Below are 22,040 nucleotides of genomic sequence, written 5' to 3'. Positions count from 1 at the left end.
ATATTTTTCTTTTAATTGGTGACACAAGAATCAGAGCAGTTCTTTACCAGGTGCATCATTCATGTCCTTTTTTTACCAAGGCTGTACTTAATCCTTTAACATTTTGCATTCACTCGTGTTTGGTGCCAGTTCACTGTAGCAATGAGACCTTGCTCCAACATGATACAGCTCCTGTTGCAGTGTACAGCAAGAAGGGATGTTAAACCTGGTTCTTGGTGAAGCACTGAAGCTGTGTTTGCAGTTGTTTTTGATTCATTTACCACCTCCAGAAATAGCTGCCCTATTTGTAGTTGTGCTGCGGGCTTTGAAATATTCAGCACAGCCATGGCTCTGGATGCAGCAGGGAAAACAAGGGGCTCATTAGCTGGCAGATGATCGGGGGAGACATGGGAATTGCAAATGTCTGAGAGTCTGTGTGAGGGTGGTTCGTGTCCAGATTTGCTGTCTGGAATCTCCCAGGCACAGCCCCGGTCGGAGCTGTCTCAGCTGCATCCCTGCACAGTCCTTCCCCTCCACCCACCTCACTCCAGCAGCGTTTCCTCCCAGAGCCGGCAGTGACACCTGGAAGGTGTTTGATCCAAGATGTCCAGAAGAAGCCCCTGCAGGCCAGAGTCATGGACACCTGTGTCCTGTGAGCACCTCTGGAGATCCCAGCCCAGGAGTCCTCCTGCTGCCTTCTCCGGTGTGCTGCTCTGGTGGGACCGGGAACAGGGCTGGTGTTTGGGGTCACCTGTGATGGACCATTGTGTCCCCTCAGGGGATGGTGATGCTCTGCCATGGGGTTCCTGCTGACTGGGCACGGCTGGCCCTGTGTCACCAGCAGCCCTGTCTCGTGTTGGGGGCTCATAAAAAAGAGGGAGAATGACTTATTACACGGGCAGAGAGTGATGACAGGACAAGGGGGGACCGATTTGGACTAAAAGATGAGAGTTTTAGATTAGATATTGGGAATAAATCCTTCCCAGTGAGGGTGGTGAGGCCCTGGCACAGGTTGCCCAGAGAAGCTGTGGCTGCCCCTGGATCCCTGGGAGTGTCCAAGGCCAGGATGGAGGGGGCTTGGAGCAACATGGTCCAGTTGAAGACGTTCCAGGGATGAGCTTTAAAGCCCCTTCCAACCCAACCGAACCCGCGATTCCATGATTTTCACAGCATTCCCAGGTGACTGTCACCCCTTCCAACCCAACCCAACCCAACCCGCGATTCCATGCTTTCCATGGCACCCCAGGTCAGTGTCGCCCCTTCCAACCCAAGCCAGCCCCGCGATCCCACGGCATTCCCACAGCATTCCCACGGCATTCCCACATCATTCCCACAGCATTCCCCCCCCCGGGTCCCTGAAGGGGCAGCCCCGCGGGGCGGGAGGTGGGCGGGGCCGCGGGCGGATGAGGCCCCGCCCCCCGGGCGTGCGGCGGTGACGTCAGCGGCGCAGCGCAGGCAGCGGAGCGGCGGTGCCGGTGCCGCCGCGATGCCCTCGGACCGGCCCTTCAAACAGCGCCGCGCCTTCGGTGAGGGGGCCGCGCCCGAGGGGAGGGGGGAGGGATGGCGGATGGATGGAAGGATGGACGGTCGGACGGATGGACGGACGGGGGGATCAGCGGGTCTGCCCCGCGCCCCCCGCGCTGCCCCCCGGCCGCGGGCGGTGCCCGGAGGGGCGGCGGGGCCGCAGCAGCCGCCGCTCGGTGATGTCACTTCATCCCCGCTCCGGGGGGGCCGCGCCCGCCCGGCAGAGCCCGGCGGTGTCGGGGGTCCCCCCGCCGCCCCCGTGTCCCCTCCTGTCCCGGGAGGTCACCGCGAGCGGCCGCGGAGCCCGCAGGGCGGGATCCCCCCGGTGGCGGTCGGGAGGGGGTGTCGGGGTGTCGCTCCCGGTGGTTTGGGAGGGGGGTGTCGGGGTGTCGCTCCCGGTGGTTTGGGAGGGAGGTGTCGGGGTGTCGCTCCCGGTGGTTTGGGAGGGGGGTGTCGGGGTGTCGCTCCCGGTGGTTTGGGAGGGGGGTGTCGGGGTGTCGCTCCCGGTGGTTTGGGAGGGGGGTGTCGGGGTGTCGCTCCCGGTGGTTTGGGAGGGAGGTGTCGGGGTGTCGCTCCCGGTGGTTTGGGAGGGGGGTGTCGGGGTGTCGCTCCCGGTGGTTTGGGAGGGGGGTGTCGGGGTGTCGCTCCCGGTGGTTTGGGAGGGAGGTGTCGGGGTGTCGCTCCCGGTGGTTTGGGAGGGGGGTGTCGGGGTGTCGCTCTCGGCTGTCAGAGCAACAGCGACCCCCCCCAAAATCGCCGTCCCCGCTCCCCGTCCCGCCCCGGGTGGGGTGGGTGGTGGTTCCCGAGCGCCGCACACCCTCTCCGGCGGCCCTTGGGACCCGGAGGGGTCAGTGATCGCCCCGCACCCAGCCCTTTGTCAGAGGGGCGCGGTGGGCTCAGGAGGTGGGGAGGTGACCGTGGAAAGTCCCAAATTTTATCGCCAGACCGCACAGTGGGGTCAGACGGAACATCAGCCGCTGTTGCTGTTGCCCTTTGCCAGCTGGCGCGGGGAGGGCTCCGTGTTCCTGGCAGGTCACAGCCCTGGGGGGCATCAGTTGAGCTTTGCTGTCTGTGTAACCCCGAAATCGGTGTTTTCGTGCCGAACAAAGCCTCGTGTTGTGCCAGTTACTGTCCAAACGCAGGTGAGGGCGTGTTCCCTACGTGAGTTTTAAAATTGGAGCTTTTTTCCTGCTGAAAACTGCTGATCCAGACCCTCGCTGCTCTCTTGGAAACTGTAAATATTTGGTATTTTCTTGGCACAACCGTTCTGGCCTTGAATGCTTACCCAGCCCTCCCCTGCCAAGGGAACACGCACAAACAAGAACCAGCCAAAGCCTGGGTGCCCCGGGGTGCTCACTGGGACCCTGCTGTGTTCTCCTAAACCACCTATTAAAAGCAGTGAAATCCTAAATCAGCCCCTTCGTAACTACCTGCTGCTAGACTGGTGAGAATCAGCTTATTATGGTCAGGAGGAGTCTGGTTTGCCTTTGTGGATCACTCAGACTCTGTGAGCCAGAAAGAAAACAAAATCCAAGGCTCAGAGTAGTTGAAAGAAAGCAGGATTAAAATAGCCCCGGAGGGACGGAGGGGGGTGAGGGAGTTTGGTGCCTGCAACTGCAAGTGCTCCTTGTTTCTCTGTACTTTCCTCTGCCCTTTTGCTCTCTCAGCTGACTGGGCTGCAGAGCTGAGCCAGGAGGAGGAGGAGGAGGAGGAGGCCTGGCAGCCCCCGCAGTTGCTTTGGGTCAGGCTGTAATTGCTCTGTTGGAGAAAGTAAATACGGCTTGTTTTTGTCTTTGAATCATTACACAACAGGAGCAGGAAGCGATTGTTTACAATGCAGTTGGAGGGGCTGGTGGAAAACATCACCAGCGACTCTGTGCCCTCGGAATGGCTTAATTTTTAAGGCTTCGAAACTTTACAGAAGTGGAACAGTTCCAGAAAGCCAGCAAAAAGGCAGAGTCAGGAATATGGCTGTTTACAAAAGGCACCCAGGCTCCGGTTTCATGGCAAGTGGCTGCCTTAGCTCTTGGTCTGCCACCCCTCACTGAAGAATCTGCTTTCTTCAATGCTGGTTTTCCCCATTCTTGTATTTTTGCGATTTATTTTTCTGTTAATTTCTCCTGCTTGTTCATCTGCTTTGCCCTTGAGTCTCTCCTGAGAGAAATTTCCTGTTTTCTATTCATCATCGTTATGGACTGGAAAGGGGGACTGGCTGGGGTTTGATCCAAGGAGTGTGGAGGGCATGGAGCACTGACCCCTCCTGTGAGCTGAGGTGCTGCCAGTGGTGGGGGGAGAGCTCTGAGAGCTGGTCCTTGTAAGGTCTGCAGCACAGTGTCCTTGGGGGTAAAATCTGACAGTACCCTCTGCATCCATGTGCTGCAGATGCTGAGGCATATTCAGATCCTCTGGAGGAGTCCAAAACAATTCCCAGAACAGAGCCGTGGCCTGTGTCAGAGGAACAGGGTGTCCTGGCAGCAGCAAGAGCGTGCGGCTGCCTGACACCGCTGCACTTCCTGAAGAGAGTCCTTGGGAGCGTTGTCCCACTGCTCCTGCAGTGGGGGTTTGGACCAGGCTGCCAGCTGTGTGTTCAGTGCACACATGACCAGCGTGGTCACGGCCATGGGCCTGGATGCAGGACTGTCAGGAGAACCAGGAGCAGCTCGGCCCCGTGCCCCAGTGTCCCGCTGGCACAGAGGCAGGAGCACACGGACACGTGGGGGGGTCAGCTGGAGCCCCTGGCCTGTGACAAACGCAGGGGTTTGACCTCAGCCTCTCTGCACTGCATATTCCTCATCCCAGGTCCCATCCTCTGGGAGATCTGCCTTTAGTTCTGGGAAACCACTCCTCTTCAGAGGAAAGGCAACCGTGGGTGTGGAGCTGAATTCCCCGTGGCTCTGGGGAACAGTGAAATGTTGAAGTCCCTGGGGATTCACCCCGTGTGAGCCAGCCGTGCCTGTTCCCGTGTAGGGACCAGCAGTGGATGAATTGTCTGCCTCTCACACCATCCACAACAGTTCATCTTGGTGTTGGCTTGGAAAAGCATGTGGAACTTGTGAGGTTGCTCAGTGAGCCCTCCCTGATCCTGAGCTGGCCCTCAGAGTGTCCATGCGCTGGCAGTTGTGCTTTGAGAGCTGGGATTCCTTGAGAGGAGGCTGCTGGTGGGAATAGCTGCTCAGCTGCCTGTGCCTTGGATTAATTACCGAGGACATTCTGTGACATGACTGGATGTGGGGTTAATTATCAGCGCTGAAGAAAATACTGCTGCAAGAGGAACTGAACAAGCTTCCAGAACAAATGCCAGCCAGACATGTAGGCCACAAATTTTGATTTTTTTATTTATTATTATTATTCTTTTACGTAACACAAGGTCCTGACTGGCAGCCAGGAACAATAAAACCTGTGTGTGTTTTGTTCGTTACTCAATACTTTCTTCACTACAAAAACTTCAGCTCTCCCCCTGAGCCAGCAGGGTGGAGACTGGTGAATCCAGGAGCTGTCAGGCTGGGAGGCTCTGCCATCGAGGAGCCATGAGCCATGGATAAGTCATGTCCCTTGGCTTTGGTGTTCCTTCTGTGGTCAGCCCCAGTGGGCATCACGGTCAGGAGAGTCACTTGGGAGGTCTCTCGGTGTGTCACCCTGCTCCTGTGGCATTCTGAGGTCAGCCTGCAGCTCTAAACACCTCCAGCTCTGTGGTCATGCAGTTGTTTGCTGCCTTTTGTACTCAGAAGGTGGTTTGGAAATAGGCTGTGAGAGGAAATGAAGGGATAAATTCCAGACTCTCGTGTCCGGCGCAGCTGCCCAGAGAGGCCCCGGAGCCCGTGCGTGTCCAGGCTTGTTTGTGCACAAATAGCAGCGACCCGGGCAGGGCAAAGACCCTTGGTGCTTGGACGTGCGTGGTGGGCTGCACCAAAATACAGCCCTGGCAGGAGTGCCTGGCCTTTGTCTGAGCAATTTGAAGCATCTTGAGTAGTTCTGAGAAATCCGAGTGCATTCCTGCTGTCTTGGAGGCTTATGGTTGTGAAGGTTGTGCAGGTGGAAGGTCACACTGGAGCTGGAGAGAACTCTTGCAGAGCAGCCTCCTGAGGGCTTGTGCAGAAGGAACTTGCTGCTCTTTTTCCAAGAACAGTGAAACTGTAATTAAATGTTGAGCAAAAAGCCAGTTGCTTCTCTGGAACTCTGATGTAAATACTCTGTTTGGCATCCTGAGGTGGCACAGAAGGTGTTTGCCCCCCATGCTCAGGGGATGCAGTGAGTTTTAAGCTTTTGGGATGATGGAGGTCCACTGCTCATCCTGCACATGGAATCCCAGAATGGTTTGGGCTGGAAGGGACCTTAAAGCTCATCTCATTCCACCCCCTGCCATGGGCAGGGACACCTTCCACTAGCCCAGGTTGCTCCAAGCCCCATCCAGCCTGGCCTTGGACACTTCCAGGGATGGGGCAGCCACAGCTTCTCTGGGCAACCTGTGCCAGGGCCTCCCCACCCTCCCAGGGAAGAATTTCTTCCTAATATCCCATCCAACCCTGCCCTCTGGCAGTTTAATGCCATTCCCTCTTGTCTTGTCAGTGCAGTGGTGCTGTGCAACCAGAGGACAAGTGTCTTGACAGGAATTTGGAGTTCACAGTTGTTGTGTGGCTCTGCTTGGTCATGAAATGAGTCCTTATCGTGGATTTGCCAGATGCAAATTCCTGGGGCCAGGCTCGAAATCATATCCATTACATTTTGAAACTGCTAAAAAATATGAAGGTGTTTCTTCTTTGTATTTTAAAATCCATTTTCAAGCTCTACTGTGGAGTCAGGAATATTGGGAACTTATGAAAATGAAGAAAGCTGCTGAGATCCTTCTGCAGTCACAGGGCCCCAGGAGCCTGGTGTTCAGAAATCCTCCCAGACACGGCATGTCTGGCAGTGCAGCTGGAGAGATGGGATGGATAGTCATGGAGACAGAGCGTCCACTTCCATGCTGGCAATACCTTCTGGGGGCAGTGGAGCATCAGGCTCCACCTGTGCCGTGATGAGACACGTTTGCTGTCCATTCAAAGCCTTTAGATTCAGTGCAGTGTGGGTTTGGTCCCGAGTCATTCATCCTGGCCGGAGCCCCCAGCTTTGCAGACAGGAAAATTAAATAAACTCAACAATCAGAATCACTGTCAGGTCTCTGCAGTGCTGCTGTTCCACATAGCCTAGGACAGACACCCTTTTTTGGTGGGGAGGACAGATGTCCAGGACATGGTCAGCCTTGCACGTTCTGCCCTCCCTTCCCGGATGTGGGAATCTCCTCTTGCTCCTCCTGCAGCACCACTGGCTTGAGGAGGAGCACTGGGCTGGGTCAGGTCAGGTGCTGGGTGAGCCATGACACAGGCACGGGGGTGTTTCCTGGTGGTTAGAGGTGTCTGGCCTTAGGGTGATGTGATACTACAGAAACAGTGACTGATGTTCATCTGGAATGACCTGCATGACTGGCCTGTGTCTTCAGTGCTTGCCAGCTCATCCCACACATATCCTGATTTCAAACCATCCAATTCCACCTCTCCTTGCAGAAAATCTCTTGGGGAAAGATCTGTGTTCTAGCAGCCCTCTGCCCTGGGACTGACCACAGCAGCTTTTTGAAGAAACGTGTTCATTTTTGGCTCTGCTTCAAACATGATGCAGATCCACCCCCAGGCAGAGTGTTTGTGTGGATGGCAGAGAGAAGGCCACAGCCTGCTGCAGGTACCAAGGGTATCTGCACGCTCCCTCCATGCCACTAGCACCTGCACCTGGAGCCCTGGGACACAGGGAGAGGCTCATGGCTGCATTTCTGGTCTCTGCTTTGCTCTCCACACACAGCCCTTGCTCAGCTCAGGAGCTGTTGACCTGGTAGCACGTTGACGACGTTTCCAGGTGGTGTCTTTTCTTAATGGTGTTTTCCTAACAGCATTCCTGCTGCTCCTGCAGTCCCTCTGCTGCCCTGGGGCAGCACCAGTGCCTGTCCAGTGTTGGTCTGGTGTCTCCTGAAGAACGGTGCCCCTTACTCAAGGGCGCTGCTGGAGAGCTCGCCGCGTGTTTTCCTTCTGTCCCACCATCTGGATCTTCTGCCTGCTGAGGCTCTTTTGCATCCAGGACTGTCCTTTCATCCCGTGTCTGCACAGTGCCCAGCACAGCGGGGACCTGGCTCCCGTGGCCAGGGTTCCTGGGCACTGCTGATAAAAAAGGTTAATGTTTGCAAAGTGAGGCTTGAAATTTTCCACTGTTCTCCTCAGCTGCTGTAATGATCTCATCCTGCATTGCCATGGGATACGCACGCGGCGTGCCTGCATCTTTGGGAGAACAGCTTGGGAAGGACCTCAGTCAAGAAAACAGCCAAGATTCTGGTGTTTTGGGCAATTTACAGGCTTTGCTGTTGGTACTTAACAGTTGAAACAGCAGTTGGAGGAGAAATAGGCAATTTCCTGGTGTATGCAATGCTACAAAAATACTCCCGTCTTTCCATAGGCTGTAGCAGAGATGTTTCCCTGGGAATAACCAATGAAAGTGTGTGGGTTTATCTTGCTGCCATCCTGAGCTCTGACATCCCAGCACTGGGGAGAAGTCTGGCTTCCCTCGTGGCAGATGTGCAGTGCCCACCCCTGGAGCAGGGATGGGGCTCTTCCCTCTGCGTGCAGGTCATGGCTCTGTGCTCAGCTCCTTGGAACAGCAGCTGCCTGGAGCCCCTGCAGTGGAGCCCCTGAGCTGCTGCACTCAGGTGTGATGCTCTCCTTCCCCTCAGGGAGGAGGGACCACGGGAGAAGAATGTGGGTAGGGACAGGGTTGTGTGAACAGTTCTGATTAGCTTTGCACATCAGCTGAGGATTGACTGCACCAGGTGCTGCAGAAAAGGGGAAAGTCTCAACCTTGTGTTGAGAAAGTCACAGCTTTGGTTTGGGGGAGCTGCAGGAGGAGAACAAGGCTTGTAAAATCAGGCCTGTTGTGTGTGAAATATGAGTGTGCAAACACTGTGAGTGCCAGGGTGGGGGACCTGTCCACAGCGCCGTGCAAGAAGGAGCTCAGGGGCTGGGCTGGCACCTCCAGACGTGTCTCCCTCAAGTGCCCTTTAAGTGTTTTCCCTTTATTCCTCTGACTTAGATTTACTGTAAATACACTAAAATAAGGGTGGTATTTATAGCTGTTCCTGCTGTGTGATGTTGATGCTTTGATGAGTCACAGGATCAACCTCTCGCTCCCAGCCCAGGCTGAGGAGGGTGTGGGGGACCATCACCTATTTCTTGCTGGAGATCTCTTCTGCCTGAATTCTTGTGCACACAGAAATTACCCTCGTGCAGGGTTTGATGCAGCTTCTGCTGACTCCCAAGCCTGTTTCCTTGGCTATCCAAGGCAAGGATGGGACTGAATGTGCTCCTTAGCAGAGCTCCAGGTGTCCCAGAAACTTCAGCTGGTGTGTTCAGGCACCTGAACACCTTGGCTGGGGTTGCTCCCAACTGCCTTCCTGAATGAAGTTTCTGAAATGGGCATTTCCAGGGCAGAGGAAGTGCAGTGCTTGAGGTGCTTGTAGTTGCAATCACATGGACCTGCTGGAGGGATCCAGCAGCCCCTGGAGTAAAGCTGCACCTGCTGTCATTGCACTGTTGGTAACCTGCAGATCAGTCCCCTGGGCTCAGGAAGGCTCCAAATGCCCTGGGCCCTGCTGGCCAAAGGGACCAGGTCCTCGGCACATGGCAGGTTTTAAAGGGTGCCAGAGGGAGCTGCCACTGTGGTCCAGCAGACCTGAGGGTAGCTGAGAGCTCTGTCAGTGGTGGCTCATGCCCTTGATTCCTGCTGAGTGTGGAGTCAGCGAGATCTGGAAGGAGCATCCTGCAGCAGCAGCCTCTGCCCAAGGCACCTGGTCTGCTCTCCTCGGGGGACAAAGGGCTGTGGTCCCTGGGGTGGGATCCTGAGGCACTGATGTGCAGCTGGATTGAGGATGGACCATTTTACTCTCTGTGTGGCATCTTTATCAGTGTGATGGGCAGGGGGCACCTCTGTCTCCTCTGTGGAAGTGAAGGTGGTGATGCCTTGTGCCGTCTCCTTGTGCTGGAGTTGGTGGTGCTTCCAGAGAGCAGGAAGGGCTGTCTGGTGTGTGGCTGCCCTTTGGCAGGTGCAGCCTGAGCTAGCTGGATGCTCTGAGATTATCTACATTTACTAGCCATGATAACAAACTCCTTCTCAGACCGTTCTCACAATTATCTGCATCACTGGAGCTTCTTGTGCAAACAGTTCTGTGACCCTACAGGCCAATGCACTTTAGGGATTTCATGCACATGGCCATCTGACAGGATGCAGAGAGAAGCAGGATAGGGTGGATACTAAAGCTGGGAAAACTGGCCAGCCAGGAGGACACAGCTGTGCAGGCTCTGTTAACACCCAGAAGTCTGAGCTGGCTGCAGTCGAAGTGCCTGGAGTTCCTATGCCGGTAGGTTTTGTCTAGTCATGCTCTGGATCTCCAGCCTTTGGGATGCTCCATCCTGCTGCAGCCTGTCCACAGTGGACATGTGGGAGGGGGCACTGCAGAGGGGGGCAGGTGCTTCTGCTCCATCTGGGTGCTGGGTTGGGTGCTGGGTGCTGCTGTCCTTCAGCATTCCCAAAGAGGTGTCCCTGTACCAGCGTGACATGTGGTGCTGATGTCTGTGACTCCCTGCTGACTGGGACCTCGGGGGAAAACTGTCTATGTCACAAGGATAACTCTGGATCCCTGGTACATTGGATTGGGTGAAAAGGAACCATGAGGAGCTGCATCTTCAGTCATAAACTCCAGAACAAATATGCCTGAATATTTCATGAAATCCAAATAATCTTGCTCTCTGTGTTGCTTGACTTGGAGTCCTGCAGAATAAAAGATCTAGCCATTCCTAGCAGAGGGATATTTTCTCCACAGAGGAGGCAGAAATGGTGCTCAAAAGCATTTGTGGTTTGGTGATTTTGTGGCCTCGTGGCCTCTAAAGAAACTCCACTCTCTTCCTAAAGTTGTTTCTAGCCAAATTCAATGTATAAACAATAAGGATTTATTGAGTGCTCAGAGGGGAAATGTGGGGAGAAAACACTCAAACACATGTGCTTATCCTGCCCTCCATGATCCTGGTGTGTAAGCTGGGAAGAGGAATTGGGCTGGAGCTGGTGTGTGTGACAGGGTGATCCGATGGTGGATCCTCTGATACCCAGATCTCACTTTTCCAGTCAGTGCTTGGTCACTGACCTTCACTCCTGGCTCACCCACCGTGATCCACAAAACTGCTTCCCCTGGGTACTTCAGGTGGGCTGCTACAGGCTGTGAAGCACTTCCCAGAGGAGGTAATGCCAGGAGGAGTGTAGGTGTGTGGTGTCCCAGGAGGAGCACACACAGAGCTATACCTGGCTCTGGCACTGCTTCTTTGTGCTGCTTTGGGTTGTGGAAAGCAGAGAACCCTCTGCTAAAGCAGTGAGGGGTATGAGAATTCTCCTGTAAGCTGGAAGAGTGTGCAAGCTTTGTGTGCTGCCTGTTGTGCGTGTCAGTAAACATGAACTCTGGGAGCAAATGGGTTAGAAAGTGTGAGAACAACTGCAGGAAGTCTTTTAGTACGTGGGTCATCTCCTTGCTTAAGGTTTTCTTCCTGTATCCAGGTCTAGAAATACCTTCTGTCAGACCAACAGCTGTTGTAGCTGCTCTGTAGATCTGTGCTAGTGAAGGAGTTCTTGGCAAGGTGTATCTCTTGTGGAACCAGGCTCTGTGCCAGACAGTGCTTGGAAGTGCACAACAGGCAGAAGGAAATGGCTAAACCCCAGCCCCAGTTGGAGAATCATCTCCTTGGGGAGAGCATCCAGGAGACACAAAGAGCCTGGACTTGCCAAGCTCAGACCCTTGCTCAAGCTCGAGCCCAGCTGCTGGTGGATTTAGGTTAGTTTTGTTATCCTTATGGTCTCCTTTCATTTTGCTGGTTTCCAGGTGTGCTACCCAGGTTTACCAGGCAGGGTGGTGTGTCCCATCCTGGGGGGGTTGGTTGGGGCAGTAGGAAGCAGTAAAGGGTTGGTCACTGGAGCTGACATCAGGCTGACCATGCCCAGAAAAGGCCTGGTGAGCAGACCTTGCATTCCTTGGGCAGTGTCCCTGTGTGTCAGTGTGTGGTTTGCAGGGTGGGTGCCTCAGCTCTGCCTGAGCTCCCACACAGGTGTCTCTAACCCCGTTTCTCTGCTCTCCCTCCAGCGGATCGTTGTAAAGAAGTTCAGCAGATCCGAGAGCAGCATCCAAACAAAATCCCGGTAAGTGATTGTTCTCACTGGGCTGTGTTAGACTTTGTTCTCAGGACTCCTCTGTGCTGCTGAGTGGCCTCCATGGGGCTCACAAAACTTTGCTCCCTGGAATCAACAGAGGGTGGTCTCCATGAGCCTCCAGTGCCTTGTGTGTGCCAGCTGCTCCATAGCAGACACGTTCTGTGCAGTGCAAAGTGCAGGCTGCCCCTAAAGCCTCTCCACTGCCCTAGAGGCAGGGGACTGATTTGCTCTCAAATCTATTTCCAAGCTAGTGCAGCAGGAGAAAACTCTGAAATGTCCTTTTTTTGGGTTGTAGTAGCTACTTGACTTCTGGATGACCTGATAAAGATTTCTCTCTGCCCAGAGAAAGGTGTGTAAGATGATCTTTGCTGTATTGAAAACACAGAGGCTCTGTCAGGATCATTCATACCCCTTCTCTGCTTTCCCAGCACCTGTTGTTGACATGCCCAGGTGAGACCCCATGACCTTCCTGCCCATGTCACACCTAATGCACCATGTTGCTCTCTGGCTGTGAGTGTGCTTTTGAGATTCTACCTGAGTATTTACTTCTCTTCCTGAGAAGGTGGAAAACTTAGAGGAATGCCCCATTCCTTGGGAGTTTTCAAGGCCAGGCTGGATGGGGCTTGGAGCAACCTGACCTAGGGTGTCCCTGCCCCAAGAGGGGGGGCTGGAACTAGATAGTCTTTAAGGTCCCTTCCAACACAAACGATTCCATGATTCCATGAAATTATGTACTTGGGGCTTGCTGAAGTTACTATTTGCGATACCATAGCATGTATGACCAAAAAATCAGGATGCATTCCTAGTTCAGCTCCCTCCCAAGTGTTGGATGAACATCAACCTTACCTTAAAATTGCAGACTGTCAGTATTTGGCCTTCAAGGCTGAATGTCTCAAACTGCTCCTGACTCATCCTAGTCCACTCCTGCCTCACTCTCACTTTGATTTTAGCACAGTGTCTTTCAGCCAAAAGAATTCTTTCTTTTCCTTCTCCCCCACCATCACTCTGGTGTCCATCTGTTGCCAGCTCAGCAGGGCAGGGCCTGCCCGTGGCAGCACACTGAATACCAATACACCAGCTCATCAACACATTGATTGACCTCTGCTTTTAACACACTTTCAATGCTACTAGACTGGCTCTGTGTATCTCCAGGGCTGTGCCAGAGCTAAATGCAGTGCCTTCAGGCTCTGGCAGTAAGGCCAGGCTAGAAATAAGTTGTTCAAAAAATGCAGTCACTTGCATATATCAAGTGACTGCACACCAATGTGTGTTGCCTGAGGAATGGACCGAAGGAGCCAGAGCTTCCACAGGCACAGTTTGGTGGCTTTATTGGGACGTGGTGAAAGAGCTCCCATGGCTGGAGTGTTCTTTGTGCTGGGGTCAGCACCACGTGCCCCAGGAGGAGGTTTCTGTGTCGTCAGGACCCAGCACTGGTGTTTGTGAGGGGAGCTCTGTGTGGGGAGGTTTGACCGTGGCAGAGACCTGAGCTCTCCACTCTGCCCCTTGTTCAGTGCCCTGAGTGCCAGCACTGGGAGAGGACGAGGGGCTCGGCTCATCCCTCAGCTGCTCTGCTCTCCTGGGCTGAGGGACACGGCAGGAGAGCACAAGACACGTTTAGCCGGAGCACTAAAAAGAATCAGGGGGTGAGAAGGCTGTTGAAGGCCTTGGGAGGTCCAGCCGTGTTCGTGTCACTGGTGTCTCTAAAGGCCTGGTCACAGTTAGACCCCAACAGCAGTTTGGTGCTGTCTCTCCTGTTTCCCGAGGCAGAATTCCTGCAGGTGACTGTGCACAGGTGACTGTGCACAGGTGTCAGTGCTGGGCAGTGATCAGAGCCTTGTGTGGGATGGAGCGTGGTGTGGGCACTGCTGTAGGTCTGAGCAGCACAGGGCAGGCAAACTGGCTGTGGGAAGGTCATGGTCGTCTCTGAAAGGCAGGAGCTGTGTTTGCCAAGTGACTGGCTTCCCTGGAGAGGCCCTTGGAATTAGCAGGGGGGTTTGAGCCCACAGCCTGGGGGAGTTGGGGAGATAGATGATGGGCCAGGTCACACACAGCCTTAGTGCTGGCAGAAATCACAGCAAGGCACCTGCTGCCCTCCTGCATCTCCAGTTTCCACTCAGGGCCCTTGGGTGAGTCCCTTTTTCTTTGACAGGGGGCCAGGAGGATTTGCAGAGTGTATGGCCTGGCTGTGTGCCCAAGGAAGGGCATGTCTCTCCTGTTTCCATGAGTGTACTTCCAGAGGAGACTGAGGAAGGGGCTGTGCCACATGTACATGGAGGTCTGTGTGGGGAGAGGGCTGTGGTGTGTCTGTCTGAGCCCACCAGAGACAACCTGGACCCTACCTGAGGCGTGGAGTTGTCTGCTTGTGTTTGAAGAGAAATCACATGCCAGGACACCTCACTGGCACAGGTGATTTGGAGACAGGCAGGAGCCGGGGGCTCCCCAGTGGTTCCCTGTCCACCTCGTGTCAGGGGCTCCTTTGTTGTCCCTACATTTCCCAGAGCTGGCTGCGCTTCCATGGTGCAAAGTCCTGACCACAGGCACACGCAGCTCTTGCTGAGAAGGTGAGATGGTTGTGTTGGCTTGAGGTGCTGCTCGAGCCCAGCTCTGCTGGGAAGGAATCTCCGGCTGCCCCTCACAGGGTGGTTCCTGCTCGAGCAGTCAGAGCAGGCAGAGAACTTCCAAGCTTCTCGCTGGGACCCCCATCCACAGCCTCAGCAGATGTTTTGGAAACCATCTGCTGCCCTGTTAGAGGGCATGGGGCCTGTGCCCAGCCATTGCCCCTGCCTGCTGTCAGCCCCAGGGTTCTTTCTGGAGCCCACTGAACCCTCAGAGAGTCTGAAATCCCTGGGGAACAGCTTGTGCTGGGCAGTAACTGGAGCAAACCATTTCCCAAAGCCCTGCAATGGTTAATTCAGCCAGGCTGGTTGGTCATGGGCTGTACAGCTGCAGAGGGGACAGGGCCATCCCTCGTGCTGGTAGGGAGGGCTGAGGGGGCGTTTGGGCTCTGTTGGGTTCATCTGAGCACCCACAGAGGAGCACAGAAAGGCAGTGGCAGGTGGGGGATCCCAGATATTGCCCTGTCCTGGCACAGTGGTGGTTGGAAACCTGAATTACAGACTCAGAGCAAGGGACAACTTTCTCTGGGTTCCTGGAGGGCTGTTCTGGGGAGCTGCAGACTCAGCATCCAAATTCCTGATGGGTCAACACCAGAGCACTTCTTGGACTGAGGGGGGTTACTGTGTCTGTTCTCACTAGAGGACCTGCACCCTGTGCACCCTGCTCCCACAGCTGGAGTGGCACAGGGTGAGGCTGGTGCTGCCTGTGCTCGGGGGAGTGCTCTGTGTGTCTGTGTCAGCCTCTCCCTGGCCACGGATATCAGGGAGTGTGTTCATACACACATTTGTGCCTGTGCCTGCTGGGAACACATTCTCAGCCTCGCTGCTGGTTGGACTTTGCCTCTGTCAGGCTGCCACATCTGGCCCCATTCCCTACCAAAATCCCTTTCCACCTCTCCAGACCAGCCCCAGAACAAGGATTGAGTCTATAAATGCTGCCCAAGTCCCTCCTGTGGTGGGACCAGGACCCAGGCTCTGCCCTAAGCTTTTCCACTTCCCACCTGTGCCCACTTGTGTGATTTCTGCAGAGAGATCTGTGATGGGTTCCCTGTGGAAGAGCAGGTGTCCCATGCTGAGGAAACCCCTATCCTGGAAGAGGATCTGGGATGGGAGGTGGCTGTGCACACACGCCCTGTGGCCAGAGGGATGTAACATTAGCATCTGATCATGTTTTTCCCTCCAGAGCAAGACAAGAACGTTTTGTCCGTTGGCCACCTGTTCCCATAGCTGGGTTACCCAAATAGCTCATGTTCTGGGAACAGAAACTCTTGGAGCTGTTCTCCATGAGAGGCTCTATGTGTGCTCAGGGCACGAGGCAGCTGCTGCTCTAACAGCCAGGACATCCTTCCCAGCCCATTTTTGGATTAGTCAAGAGGCTTTTTTTGGGGGGATGGAACTGGCTGGTAATGAGACATCTGCTCCTGCTCATATGAGAATTGAGGCATCACACAGGTGTATAGGGCCCCCTCTGCAGGTAGAGGTGGATGCACAGACAGCTGCTCTATAGCTGTTCTTTTGTGCAAACTGAAAGACTGAAGATCCCAGAGCTGCCTCTGTGTTTCTCAGTGGCCACAGCAGCATCCCTGTCTGTGGCTGGTGTGAGTGTCCAGCCCCTCGAGACTACTCCTCTTCCCACAGCCAGAGCACTCCCCTGTCCATGTAAGGCTCAAGTTCTTTAGTCACGGCCCTGTCCTGCAAGGGGCCAAAGGAGGTGTCCCTGCTGTTCCCTGGGGACCTTCACGTGCTGCTTTTCTGGTCCTCGGCTCCCTGGGTTCCCCTGGGCTGAGCTTCCTCAGGGTGGGCTCTGCAGAGGGTTTTTGGTGCAGAGCTCTCAGCAAGGCCCTGGCACCCCTCCCTCACCCAGGCACTGCCTGCAGAGGGGCTTGGCCCATCCCGGTGGGCCCTGAGATCAGCCCTGAGGGGCTCCTCAGACATTCCCAGCTCACTGGTGACCCCGCAGCGTCCCAGCTGGAGTGTCAGCTCTGGCTTTGGGATAGGCTGGCAGGAGTTCCATTGCTGCTGCTGCTGCCAGAGGGTGGGGTGGCAACAAAGGCTCAAGGAAAAGGGAAGTCGGTGTTCCCAGAGGTTCCCTGGTCCTTCTGGCTCCGCAGAGCCATCTCCTGGGGATCCTCCTCTCTGCATGCTGCTCCATCCCTCTGCTGCCCACAGCCATTGGCAGTTTGAAGTACAAATTTCACTTGCAGTTTTGGAAAAGACCTGGGAAAATAAATTATGGGAATTCCTTGCCTTATAGAGAAAAATAATGTTCAGTCTCAAGTGGGAGAGGGTGGTGGGCTGATGAGTATCCAAGTGTCTCTCTGTGCAGAAAATAGCTGTGTACTTGAGAGATGTGAAAATCAGAGCATTTCTGCAGCAGGAATGGATTAAGCCGTGTAAGTTCTTTATTTTTTTTAATTTTACCTACTAAGTTAATTTACCTGTTTTAACTGCCTTCCACCTTATTCTCAGACTACAAATGGTACATTTCCAGGCTGGTTTAGAACAGCAGTTGTAGCTGTTAAGCAGCAAAAGGCTTAACAGAAGAAAATCATTATTTATAATAGCAGGAAAATGGAAGAGCAATCACCGTTCAGCCGTTTCAGAATGTAAGGTGGTAAGAGCTTTCCTGGGCAAGAGCTCTGGCAGGGGAAGACAGGCTGGGCTGTCCCTGGGGTGATTCTGTGCAGGAGTGCCTGGGAAGCTCCTGCACAGTTGGGGTGGCACATGGGAGGAGTGGCCCTCTTTCTGATCCTTCTTGGAGTCAGTGTGTCTGAGTGTTAACATAAGGAGTGGGACTGATGAAATCCAAACTCCCCCTTGCTGAAGGAATGCCCTGGGTGGCTTCAATGGGATTTCTAAAAACTGCTTGTTTAGGAATATCTGCAGCTGCTCCTGAGCAGGCAGAGTGATGCTGAATGGCAGCAGGAAGGAAAGGGGAAGAAAACTGTGCACCATGAGCTCAGTTCTGCAGCTCAAGCCAGCAAAACCTGTGGGTTTGGTCAGTCTGAAAGGGGTGTTAAAATATGTCACTCCTTTTCTAGATCTCCTGTGTGCCAGGACAGGTACTGACATCAATCCAGTGGTGCCCACTGTTCCTCAGCCAAGCAGAGCAGTGGGTGCTTCAGTTCATTATTTAGGATGCTCTGCACTGCCTGGCTGGGCACAGGTGACTGACAAAGAGCCATCTGCAGCCAACCTCGTGGTCACTGCTCATGTCCTTTTCTTGGTTTGTTTCCTGTGAGGGTGAAGCAAAGTGGGGCTTTAGCTCAGCTTTTCCACTCATGCTGGTTGGATTTGTGTTTGGCCTCGAGGCCAGTGGGTGGGGGGCACTGTAAACATGACTAATTCTACCCCTGCCTTTCTCCCCAGGTCATCATTGAACGTTACAAAGGGGAGAAACAGCTGCCAGTGCTGGACAAGACCAAGTTCCTTGTCCCAGACCATGTCAACATGAGTGAATTGGTCAAAATAATCCGGTGAGTGGGGTGGCCTCAGCTGGTGTGTTGTGAACCTCTCCTCACCCACAGGTCACCCAGCACAGGGTGCTGGGGTGAGGGTGGGGCAGAGGCAGCTGCTGAGGACAGGGATGGGGATTTGGCAGCCACAGCATCCTTGTGTGTGGTACAGACTGTTGGGGGACTGAGGGGGGCAGGTTCTTAGCACCTGCTGGAGGTCTGTGACCACTCCCTCATAGGGACACTCAAGAGCTGATGAGGGGGGCTTTAGCCCCTCCTTTTATCTTTCAGCTCAGGGGGAAGAGGCCCCTCTGTTTTGCCCTTGCCAGCAGCACTTGCAGAAGGGGGCTTTGTGAGTTCCTGAGTCAGGAGGCCTTGGAGCCCCGAGCTGCTTAGATGGAGTCACAGATACCATGTCCTGAGTGGTGAGAGGAGGTCCTGAGGAGGTCCTGGCTGTGCAGGCCTGGCCCCAAGTGAACAGCGTTGCTGGGGAGGTGGAACTGGCTGTCAGGGCACCTGCCCTGGGTGGGCTGACCCTGCCCCTCCTGCCCTATCCCCCACAGGCGCCGCTTGCAGCTGAATCCCACCCAGGCGTTCTTCCTGCTGGTGAACCAGCACAGCATGGTCAGCGTGTCCACCCCCATCTCGGAGATCTATGAGCAGGAGAAGGACGAGGATGGCTTCCTCTACATGGTCTACGCTTCCCAGGAGACCTTTGGCTTCTGAGGGCTGCTGAGGGGTGGCATGTGGAGGCAGATGAACTGTGGCGCAGAGGCCCCCGGCCTGGGAAGACAACGCAGCCAGAGGCTCACCAGAGGGGGGCTGTGCTGACCCCCTTCCTCCCCCTCCCTCCCCTCCCCATCGCCCTGTCACCAAAGAGGCTCGTGGCGCGTGTTGGACTCGCACAACCCTCCCCTTCCCCTCCGTGTAGGTCAGTCCCGCTCCCTCCACACCCGCCTGCGCAGACCCCACGTGGGGCCTCGGCTTCCCGTGTCCCCCCCGTGTCCCCCTGTGTCCCCCCCGTGTCCCCCTGTCCCCCACACTGCTCTCACTGTGCTGTGTGTGCGTGTGGCGCGTTGGGAGCTGCTGCCAGAGCGGGTGTGGGCACTGCCACCCTCACCCAGCACAGGGAGAGCCTCCCCCCCAGACACCGACAGCGGGCAGGAGGGCTGCACAAGCAGCAGGCAGATGTTACCATTGCTCCCGAGTTTTAATTGGTTTTAATTACACCCATATCAGATTCTTGGTGCTACTGAGTAGATTGTAGGCGTCTCTGTAGGACTGTGTTTTATTTTATTGGTTTGTTTGGTTGGTTGGATGGTTGTTTTTTGTTTGGTTTTTTTTTTAGGAATAGATTGGAATGGGGAAAGGGGGGGAATCTTTCCTGTATTTCTGTAGGTAAATAAATCAGGCTTCATTGCACTTTAAAGCATAGTAGATGTCAGAGTGGAATTTACTTATAATTTATACAGGTTTGCCATCTATAGTGCTACTCCTTCGTTGACAGTTGTACTTGGATTGTCTTGTTTCTTTTTTTTTTCTAATAAAATTGATTTCCCTTCTCTCTGTCTCCCCATTGCATGCAATTTTTCAGTCTCCATGTGGCAAGGAGTTCACTCAAGGAATGTACTGATTTATATTTGCTATGTTCCTGTCCCTGTTTCTCATGTATTAGACCAAAAAAATGTATATGATAAAATCCCCCCAGTTTAATCTATACAAAGGTATATATATATAAATATATATATAAAATAAACATAAATTCAAGTGGTGTCTTGTAGGAATGTTCTGTTCCCATCTCATTTGTCCGTGTTCATGTTCCTGATATAAATGTGATGTGTGTTCCTCACATTCCCTGGTGTGTGTTTGTGCCTGCCCAGGCTTGGGAGCTGGTTAGTCCAAGCTGTGGAAAAGCAGCTGGTTGGAATTGAGGGACTGAGGCAAAGGGGGAAGGTTGGCTTAGAGACCAGAGCACTGGGCAGTGATACAGGAAACATGGTTGGCCTTGCCCTGCCTGTGCTGAGTCTCTTGTACTTTGACCAAGGTTCTTCATCTGGGGAACAAAAAATTTGCAAAGCCTCTGCGTTTAAGGGAACCTTTGAGCAGTGCAGGTAATCATGGATCATCCTGAGCACTCCATCAGACCTGTTCTCCAGCCAGAGGTGGGGGCTGGTGGTCATTTGGCAGGTCAGTGTTTGGCTGATCACCCTCCCTGTAAAAAATTGCTTCCTAATATCCAACCTAAACCTCCCCTGGCAGAGGCTGTGCCCTCTTGTCCCACTGCTGGTTCCTGGCAGAAGAGCCCGACCCCCACCTGGCTCCCCCCTCCTGTCAGGGAGTTGCAGAGAGTCAGGAGGTCTCCCCTGAGCCTCCTCCTCTCCAGGCTGAGCCCCCCCAGCTCCCTCAGCCTCTCCTCACAGCACTTGTGCTCCACTCCCTTCCCCACCCTCGCTGCTCTTCTCTGCACCTGCTCCAGCCCCTCCATGTCCTTCCTGAGCTGAGGGCCCAGAACTGGACACAGCACTCCAGGGGTGGCCTCCCCAGCACTGAGTCCAGGGGCAGAATCCCTGCCCTGCTCCTGCTGCCACACTGTTCCTGAGCCAGGCCAGGATCCATTTGCCCTCTTGGCCACCTGGGCACACTGGTCCTGGCAGCTGGAGCAGCTGTGAGGGTTGCCCCTTGTTAAGCACCAGCCTCGTGGTATTTAAACTCCAATCCCTGTGGAAAGGTCCTCTCCCATTCTCCTCCAGGTGGGATGGGCTATTGCAGGTGAGCCAGAGCCCAGGTGAGGCCTCCCCCTGTGGGAGGTGCTAAAGGAGTAGCAGATGTGCTTCAACAGCTCCATGTCTTTCTTGTGCTGGGGATTCCAGAGCTGGAGGCAGCTCTGCAGAGGAGGTCTCACCTGAGTGGGACAGAGGGGTAGAATCCCCCCCTCACCTGCTGCCCACGCTGGGGGATCAGCCCAGCACACAAACGGGTTCTGGGTGCCAACACACGCACGGCTGGGACATGTCCAGCCTCTCACACACCAGCAACCCCAAGACCTTCTCAGCTGGGCTGCACTTTTTGCTTCCCATGTGATATTGTCTTCAAGGTTCAACCACTTCCAGGATCTCTCCTATTACTCTTTTTCAGGCTGTTCTTTGCTGCTCTTTCCTCCACTCTGCCCTTAGTTCCCAGTGAGTTGTAAATAAAGGTGAATAACAACTGGAGTCTGTCCCCAGGGACACCCTACAGCCCTGCTCATTCCTACCCAGTTGTGTCACTGGGGTCTGCATGGGCCTGGCCTCTAATACCTGCAGGTTCTCAAAGGTCTCTGAAGGGAAATGCTGCTGTCTTGCCCCCTCCTCCCCGTGTGTGAGATGAAAGTGGGCCCTTGCCTTGTCCCCCCTCTCTGCTGCCTTTTCACCTACAACCTTCAGGAAGTGCTGCAAGAAACTGCTTGGGCACAAGGGCCTGCCTGGGCTTTTCGTGGGCTGATGCCTCTGGGCATCACTTTGGGCATTGCCTGACCAGTGGATGATGTTACCTGTGCCAGACCGGCTGAAAGGATGGACCAGCCAGCCAGGCTGACCCAGAGCTGAGCCATGCAGGTTGTGTGGCACAGCTGACGACTGAGGCCAAATGGTGGAACCATCAGGGTAGGAGGAAGCTGAGGTTTCTATGGGGGCAGTGGAACACAAATGAGCCTGGGACAAGGGTAGGTAGGGCAGAGTGCCAACAAGCAAAGATAGAAATGCATTAGGTCATTTCTCTCCTGATAGAGGAGGGGGAGAAGGCCTGGAGATGAACATGACAGCTTCAGAGGGCACTTTCAGTCCCCTTTGGTGCCATCTGCTCAGCACAGAGCTGTATGTGTGTCCTGATCCTCATCTGTTCATCTTCAGGCCACACAGTGATGCTGTGGATCAGCCTTGGGTGAATCTGCACTGGGGCTGTGGTGATGCTGTGAGGTAACTCTGACAGACTCCAGTGTTACCTTTATTTACAACTCACCAGGAACTAAGGGCAGAGTGGAGGAAAGAACAGCAAAAAACGGCCTGAAGAGGAGTAAGAGGAGAGATCCTGGAAGTGGTTGAACCTTGAAGACAATATCACATGGGAAGCAAAAAGTGCAGCCCTGTGAAGGACATGGAGGTGCTGGTGGGTGAGAGGCTGGACATGGCCCACCATGTGTGCTGGCACCCAGAAACCCTCTGTGTGCTGG

At 54.5% G+C, this 22,040-nt stretch overlaps 1 protein-coding gene across 1 annotated transcript; it reads left to right on the top strand.

The window, feature by feature from the left end:
• The first annotated feature begins 1,403 nt into the window (after positions 1 to 1,403).
• MAP1LC3A (microtubule associated protein 1 light chain 3 alpha) lies at positions 1,404 to 19,395 on the top strand. The gene is made up of 4 exons (XM_032704789.1): positions 1,404 to 1,505; positions 11,696 to 11,751; positions 17,748 to 17,854; positions 18,397 to 19,395. The coding sequence occupies exons 1-4, from the start codon at positions 1,466 to 1,468 to the stop codon at positions 18,557 to 18,559; spliced, it is 366 nt and encodes a 121-aa protein (XP_032560680.1). The 5' UTR covers positions 1,404 to 1,465; the 3' UTR covers positions 18,560 to 19,395.
• The last annotated feature ends 2,645 nt before the right edge of the window (positions 19,396 to 22,040 follow it).

Source organism: Chiroxiphia lanceolata, chromosome 17 (genome assembly GCF_009829145.1).
Source record: "Chiroxiphia lanceolata isolate bChiLan1 chromosome 17, bChiLan1.pri, whole genome shotgun sequence".
Taxonomy (NCBI): Eukaryota; Metazoa; Chordata; class Aves; order Passeriformes; family Pipridae; genus Chiroxiphia; species Chiroxiphia lanceolata.
The sequence above is the reverse complement of the archived record's forward strand: the minus strand, read 5'-3'. Positions and strand labels throughout refer to the sequence as shown.